The 8,616-nt window shown below is 31.0% G+C and overlaps 1 protein-coding gene across 1 annotated transcript; it reads right to left on the reverse strand.

Moving 5' to 3' along the window:
- Positions 1–233: 233 nt before the first annotated feature.
- On the reverse strand, positions 234–3,858 carry LOC101513004 (HVA22-like protein c). Its single transcript, XM_004489972.4, has 5 exons — positions 3,614–3,858; positions 3,488–3,514; positions 3,266–3,388; positions 901–1,180; positions 234–547 (listed from the first exon to the last, which is right to left on the reverse strand). Exons 1-5 carry the CDS (start codon positions 3,673–3,675, stop codon positions 479–481), a joined length of 561 nt encoding a protein of 186 aa, XP_004490029.1. The 5' UTR covers positions 3,676–3,858; the 3' UTR covers positions 234–478.
- Positions 3,859–8,616: the final 4,758 nt, after the last annotated feature.

Below are 8,616 nucleotides of genomic sequence, written 5' to 3' on the forward strand. Positions count from 1 at the left end.
GCTAAGAGTTTAGACAAAAGATATTTCAACCTTTGCCAACCAAAGTTGCCATAGCATTAAATGGAAAATTCATTTATTAAAAAGTCACTGAAAAAGTCCAGCAAGTCTTTCCAATATTAGTTGAAAGAGTTTAACTCATAATCTATTTATTACTTCAATTATCATTCTTTTCTCTAAACAAACTCATGCACCTTATGATCGAACTGGTAAGGCAAAGAGTGAATGCCAGCAAATGAAAACCAGAGGAAATTAATTTAAATTATAAACTTGTCACTAAAAAAATTATTTCATAGATAACATAATTGGCATGACTACCAGTTTTCTTTTTGCATACGCTAACACATGATAACCTAACATGTGTCTATTGAATTTTTTTTCAAGAAATTACAGTCAACTCATAAGCCAAGCCATTATAGAACTATTAAAGTGTCTTTAAATTTTGGTGAAAAAACATCATATAATGTCTTAGTTAAACCAGTTAATATCTATAATCATCATCAAAGATCATGTAGTTTCCATTCCTCCTTGCTCTAGTTTCTCTGTCAGTCTGCACATCAACAATATGTTAGTGCTTTTTTCATGAAATATAAGGCACTTATGTTTGTCATTGTCCTAGGAATTTTAAATGCAAAGGATATATACCGTGGACCAGTACTTAAAAGTCATCCGAAACTCTAACGGCATTTGACAATAAATCATTCTTTGTCTTTACTTGATTGATGTCAGTTCAATAAAAATAAGGAAAACGAACGTGTTCTTCAAAATTTAACTCATCGAACTAACATCAATTAAGATCAATGTTTCAATCATAAAGAAGAGGACAATTAATTTATACTTCTGACGAGTGTCGTCAACCGTTGTGAGAGTTTCAAGTGACTTTTAGGTGATATATTTGTGTACCTTGCTTATGAGTCTTTCAAATGCTTCTGTTCCGTGTTGTTGCATATATCTCTCTGCAGCTGTTAGAACATCATCTTCCTTATTAAATATGTTCTTCTTCCGTGGAACATACCACATTTGACACATTTGAGAAGTTCCTGGCATTTGTGGCATTTGTGGCATTTGAGGATTCATGTAGAATGGTCTAACATAGTGTCTATAAACATGTGCTGCTCCATTGAAGTGAGGAAGGACCAACCAACAACTTAGTATCAACTTGGCATAAGGCCAAATTGCAAGCCTGAAATTAGCAACTATCAATTTTGACATAAACAAAATTGGAAGATAGAAATTAGCAACTTAATAAAACATGCAAATCTTGCTTAGGAAAAACCAAATAATAACAAGCAAATAAATCTTGAAATATGAAGTATGGATATAACAAAATTAAAGCCATTATAGAACTGTATGGTGCAGCAGCAGTAAAAGTCATTAGATTTAGGGAGATAAACTTTCTCTCTAAATTTAATGGTCCTTATATTTTCTTTAATGGCAAATTATATATATAGAAAAAAGGGGACTACAACGGGTACTTCAACCCAATACAAAGAGAAACAAGAGCGAAAAAAAAAAAAAAACAACAACAAAAGAGATATAAACAAACCAATCTAAAGACGAGAACAAAAACTCCAACGTGTACAACATCAAAAACTAAAGGGCTCCTCAAAATAAACAAAGAGATGTTCTGTCCGCCACTGATAGAAGTTACAAGAAAACGCCGAAGTCTTACTCAAAAACAATTTCCACGAGGAGAAAGTAATCTGATCCACCAAATTCTTAACACACTAAACCTTACCCGAGAAGCACCCAAACAATCAAATGACAAATCAAGAAAAAAAGATAGCAGGTTAGCCGAGATAGCCAACTTCCACCGTAGCCACCTAAGGGCTTCATACCACACTCGAAACGCTAGGTCACAAACTACAAATAGATGGGTTGCAGACTCAAGATGAGATCCAGAAAAAGCACAAGAGGCATCTTCCATATTTTAAATAGCCAACCGATGCCTCATATTCTGCCTCGTAGGAGCTTTATCTAGAAGAAGCTGACAAGAAAAAACGATGACTTTAGACGGGGCTAGGCTTCTACAAACCCCATCAAAAATTTGTAACCTATCCCCTGAGAGTCGCCCCACTACTGTAACCTCAACAGATAGAAGTTAATAGACTAAACTCATTGAGAATTGACCACTTGCATCATGAACTCAGGACCAGGTGTCCTCAGCCATAAACAACGAGTTCCAGTGAGCACTGCCAACAAAACTCTCTGTACTTGCTCTTCCCAGACGAACAGGCACCTGCCCCATGAGAGGTTTCAAATCCAGACCCATCTATGGCTTTCCAGAAACCTAAATTTCCAACCATCAAATCATGTCGATCAGATCCTAAATATAGCCTAGGAAACTAACAACTCAACGACTCTGTCCCTACCCAAATATCATGCCAAAAAGATATTGACAACCCATTCCATAACTCCTTAAGTACCCGTTCTGAAAATCAATTTGTATCTGACTCCACCGAAGACCCCAATAAGGAGATTTCTTTCCACCAACCTGAAAACATGTAAGCGGTCCATGGGTGACTATAACAAGGTGAAATGGAGACATAATTACCATATCTAAATACCAATACTTGATGCCAGAGATCTTGACTTGTAAGAAGGCTCTCCAACTCTACTTATTTAACACTGTTAGGTTTAGGTTTCTCATATCTTTGACTTACACACATCAATAAAATGCTCAAATAGCTTCAAAACAACTCAAATAGACATTATAGAAACAATATATATAAAATGCTAGAACTTTTACAAAGAAAACTTTTCTAGGATCACCTTTATTTTCAAATATGAAAGATCAGACAACGCTGCAAACATATAACATACTAAGAGTTCTATTTCTCTGGATCGAATCAAAATATTTGATGCCAGATATTGGGAAAAACAAGCACAGAGAAATAAATAAAAAATGACAACCACAACATACGAATATAACATGGAAACTTCCAAATATGAGAAAAACCCACAATTGCTGGCTAATGACAAACCATAGAGTAATATTATGGAAATTTTGTTACAATACATAGTAACAAAATAATTGAAGCTAGTATTGACACCCACAGTCTTCAAAACAAATAATTGAACTATATTTCTCAATACTCTAACACAAAAGTATAAGAGAAAATAAAAGAATCAGATAAAAATTAAGAGTATTTCTAAGTAGCTAGTATAACTAGTATAACAAGACATTATAACAAATGAGAGCTCAAGAAGACATTATAGCAACAATATGTATAAATAAAGAGTACAGATTAACTGGTAATAAACATACAGTTCAAGAAGTTTGGCAAATGTGAGTTCGAAGAGTGTGATCAAAGAGTAGAGAACCCAATATGTGAGCCATTGTTGGTCATCAATACTAGACCTCGTCTCTATGGCCTTTACTGAAGCATATCTACCACAAAACACATAATACAAAAGTTAAAAAAAGTCATACACATAAGTAAATTACATAATGCTACAATTAAAAGTCACAAAATCATAACATACTTACAAAGGATAAACAAGGGTAACCAAGGGCCTGAAAGAAAAAAAGCAAAAAAATCAAAACAAGAAAATCAACTCACAAAAAAGTTTGCATGAATGGTATTGCAAAGAAAAACAAAGGAGAAAATCATACAAAGCAAGAACATCGAAGTTTTTTGCGACGACTTGGAGAAAATTGTTGCCAGAAGTGCCCATGTTTTGCACAAAAGTTTTTTTAATTAAAGAAGTGGAAAAAAGGGATTAAAGATGGGACAAATGAGAAGAGAAAAGCATGAAAAGGAGTGTGCTAGTAGTGAGTGACACTAGAAAAGAAAGCAAGAAAAATTGATGGGAAAGTGTCCTTAATAAAAAAAAAAGAAACAGATTTTTGGCACGTAAAAAGAGGCACCGAAATTTGATCATGTTTTATTTTCCTTCATCGTGGACTGTACGTTGACGCATTAACGCGGTTGTCTCACCCATCGTACCCTTTATTTATTGGAGATTCTCGAAACCAAATGTTTTCAAATTTAAATTTTCTTATATCCTCAAGAAAATTTCCGTCAAATACGCTTGGTTTGGAAAATAATATTTTCATCAGAGACTATATTAATATTTTTAGATAAGTTCTACCTGACGATAAAAAATATTGGTATTATAAATTTTTTATTAATATTTTTTTAAAATTTATTTACATATGTATTATTATAATATTTATTAAAATTAATTAAATTAAATATTTTAGTACATATATAACATATTATTTAGCTATTGATGGTTTAATATTAAAATATATTAAATTTTTAAATTTTATTAAAAATTGTAAAATAAAGTATAATATAATTAAAGATGTATTGATAAAAGTTAATTAATGTAACTTACAATTTAAAATAAATCTTATAAAAGAAAGAAGCAAAAATTTAAAGAGAGTAAAACAAGTGAGAGTCAACAAAACAAAAGTTAATAATATATTTAAATTTTGATTTGCATATTAGTTAAAGCTATTCTAGTGTATATAAAATAATTTAAAATCGATCAAAAGATAATAAATAATGAATATATTCAATTCTTCACGTATAATTTTTTTTAAGTATAAAATTTCCTTATATAATTATGTTTCAATATATGTACAGAATATTGAAATTAAAAAAGTATATGTATAAAAAAAGAATGTTTTTGGAGTTGAGTCAATAGTTCATGTAGTTTGTTGAGTTAGTCCAATCTTTTATATATTTTTTTGGGGCTTCCTCTCTCTTCCTTAAATATGTTAAAATATGTATTTTAAAATTAATCAATAGGAATATATTAATTAGAGGCTTATGAGATTATAGGGATACAATAAGAAACATCTTTTTCTTTTTGATAGAAATTAATCTATTACACTTGACACATGAGTGAATAAACGAGTAAAAATGGGTCAATCAAATAACACAATTTGGTGGGTTCAATGAGGTTGAATTGGTTAAGTTGAGTCGGAGAATTTGAACCCATATGTGAAGAATCCAACTGCTTAACCACACACATAAATAATAATAATAATAATAATAATAATAATAATAATAATAATAATAATAATAATAATTAAATCCTATAATAGATATTAGAAAATTGAATTTTGTACCAACTCAATTAGATTTATACTCCGTCATTTATAATTTTTATTCTTTGACTTAAACACTTATAAGTAAATAGTAAAACTTAAAACAAATTCGGATATTTTGAACATAACTCCACATTCCCAAATTTTTAGAAACATAAATTTTTTGTCTGAACTTCTCTAACTAAAAGTTTTGTTTTTGAAATATGCAGCAGTTATATTTGAATACCAAAAAATACTAGAGAACATTATCGAGTTTGACTTCTTACATATAATCTAATAGGAGAGCCAGTGTTGAAACAATGAGAAAAAGAAACAAAAAGATGCAACAAGAAGATTATTATGTTTAGTTTGACTGCGTATGAGGATCATACACAACATGATCATAAGGAGCAGTAGAATTACACGCATCAACATCAACAACCTAACCAACCTCTATTTCTTAGAGGTCCTTTCAATTTATTTGTTCTTAAAGACTATCAATACACATTGAAGTTAGAGTATATATATATATATATATATTAAACAAACTAATTGTATAATTTATTGTGTGTTATTTTAATTAAACATGATAGACGTATCTTGAAAGTTCTTTCAAATGAAAAAGATAAATCATTGATATCAAATATGTATTGCCTATTTAGATAGATCAATGGATTATTGCATCAAGATTACGTCCTCTGTAGCGGTATAGTTTGCATATGATCGACATTAATCTTTTGTTGAGAGATGAGACGCAAAAACTAGCTCATTTCACCTGTCATTTCGTGAAATGACTATTACTCTTGACTATGTTATGGGTATTTTCACACCTTTCGCTAACGTGAATTAAGATTTGGTCATTGTTGTTGTCGTTGAGTTATTGGTAGTTGATGAGGATGAAGCTGTGAATGGAATTAGAGTCAATAGAAATGCTTCATATAGTTTTGAATTGTTGAAAATTGTATTCTTTAATAAACTTCATGAATGAAGATTCGATGGTGCAGCGAGTGCATACATACTTCATTTGGTAGGGTATCCCATATTAGTTGACAAAAGTTTTACCCTTGTATATGCAAAATATTTGTTTTTATTTGAAGACCTTAATACTTGTGGTAAATGAGCATGAGAATCAAGTGCTCTTGTTGTTTTATATTATATTAGAGATGGTACCATGCCTGCAAGGAAGCAGATCGAATGATATTTATCTCTATTTCAGGTACTTTTATATTTATTATATTGTTATTTGATAAGATACTTATTTAACTATAACTATTTGTACTTTATAATTATTTTATTGACATGTATTTTTGAACATTTCTCTGACATCTGCAAGCGTAATATGAATGAGTCTATATCTTTATTGTCACAGATATTTTGATGGACTCCTAAACAAACATCTAAGAATGTTGCATACTACAAAGCGAAGTTGGATATTTTGGGACCTACAAATGTTATATAGACATAAATGCAACATTTGAGAATTTGCATACTATAACTATTGACGAACAATGCTATAGTATTCTTCATTATGACCATATAAAGTAGCAATATCACGATATCCATAATTTCCATCCGCTTTAACATTAACTATGTCTTCAATATATGGATGAATTAAAAGAGGAAATTCGTCCATATATTTTCTAAATTCACTCATCACAAGTTGCTGTAAGGTTTGCTTGGGTTCTTACTGAGAGGCTTGTTTGGATGTTTGCTGGGAGACTTGTTGGGATGATTTCATGGATCCTTGCTGAAAGACTTGAGTAGTTTCATTATCAGAATAAAACGTATCCACATGCTCAAAAAATGAAGGGTGGTGATATACGTCAAATATCTTCGACTTCTTACCTTTTTTCCTCTTCCCACCACCATTTGTTTTGATCTTATCTAGTGATGCACACATTGATGTCTCTGGATATGAAATTTCACGCAACTTGCTCTTATATGCCCTCATTCCAGCAACATTAAGTATTTTTCATGTTTTCCAAATTATATTCATCTCTCATGTAATGTTCAACTCTGAATCATTTTCTAACTTTTCTTCCTTTAGACCATTATTCATGGTTAATTTTCTTCAACGTATATGAACTACATGTAATGGGATTGGAACACCTTCCATCTTGTACCGTGCCAACTCACATGCACAAGATAATCCATGAGAGTTTCTAAGTATACAACGACATACGGCTTTGTCGTTATCGACATAGTTGACTCTCTTGTATCCATCAACAATATGAGCTAAAGCTTTCTTAGATACAACCCAAATTAAATTCTCATAGAATGAGTTGTTGTGTATATACTCTTTGCGACCCTTACTTGTCTCAAATGACCATATTATCTCCATAATTTGAAACTTCAACATTTTATTTATATCATCTCATGCCTTACATAAATCTCATTTATTGTGTTTCAAAAATATCTTCAATGACCAATGAACAAACTCAACCCTAAAAACAAAAAAAAAACAAAAAAACAAAAAAACAAAAAAGTTTGGTATCATTTCAATAAAAGATATATCAAACATGTATGCTTAATAATAAACATGTATAAATATAAAACAAAATGCAAAGTCATTAAAACATGCATGCTTAATTCTAAACATATAGAATATAAACAAAATGCAAAGTTTTAATGACATACCTATTAGTCATAGTATTTCCTAGATACAACTCTCGATTGGTCAATGCTTCAACAAATCTTTCTTTGTGAAAAGTCAATCACATGCCTCTGACGTAATCAAAGATAATAATATTATCAACACATGTTTGTTCAAACTTTTGCAAAAGTTCCTTGTACCCTTTCTCTTCATAACAATAAACATTTTTCCTCCACAAATCTAGAATAGGTTCTTGGATGTCCTTCTTCAATATATATTATTTGCATTTGGCTCACATATTTTTGTTGATATGAAGTTGACAAAGTAAATTTGTTGAAGATGAAAATACAACTTCAACTGCATTCATCAAAGTAAATTCTCTATCAATTGCGATCACTTGAGAAAATGAGGTATTTGAAACAAACAACTCTTTTAACTTCTCCAATACCCAACAAAAGTTTTCTTGACACTCCCAGTCCATGTAAGCAAATGCAACATTGGATGTCGACCCATTTAAAGTTATACCAACAATTTCAAACAATGATAACCTATACTTGTTGGTTTTGTAGGTTCTATCCACGATCAATACAAGAGGGAACATGTTCAACAAAGTTGGAGTCTTCATGGGTCCTACCCCAACAAGTGTACTTCTTAGCTTAAAGTAACTTCAACAAATGTTGCATATCGGATTTGGGTTCAATTCTTTCGATATGTGGTTCAAAGATAAATTTGAAAGATATAAGTCACATTCTCCTTATCTTGATCTCTCAAAGATAACAAGAAGTATCTCGGTACAATGTAATACTTTGTCAGCCCGTCAACATGTTTCTTATCTTCATCTTTTAAGTTTCCCACAAATGCATTATTCTAAAAAGTAGCCACTAACTCATGGTTGTGAAGTCTACTCATTAAACAAATAATTCATCCCTCATCATTCTTCAATGGTCTCAATCTAAGTTTAAACAGACAACCACACTTTTTAGTT

The sequence above is a fragment of the Cicer arietinum genome, chromosome 2, assembly GCF_000331145.2.
Source record: "Cicer arietinum cultivar CDC Frontier isolate Library 1 chromosome 2, Cicar.CDCFrontier_v2.0, whole genome shotgun sequence".
In the NCBI taxonomy this organism is placed as follows: domain Eukaryota; kingdom Viridiplantae; phylum Streptophyta; class Magnoliopsida; order Fabales; family Fabaceae; genus Cicer; species Cicer arietinum.

Bases quoted from the DNA above. Each gene is read 5' to 3' on its own strand.
- LOC101513004 (XM_004489972.4), bottom strand. From the start codon at position 3,675: ATGGGCACTTCTGGCAACAATTTTCTCCAAGTCGTCGCAAAAAACTTC. The intron at 3,389-3,487 runs GTAAGTATGTTA...GTTTTGTGGTAG, and splicing joins GTTACCCTTGTTTATCCTTT to ATATGCTTCAGTAAAGGCCA. The intron at 1,181-3,265 runs GTATGTTTATTA...TGCTAATTTCAG, and splicing joins TTTGCCAAACTTCTTGAACT to GCTTGCAATTTGGCCTTATG.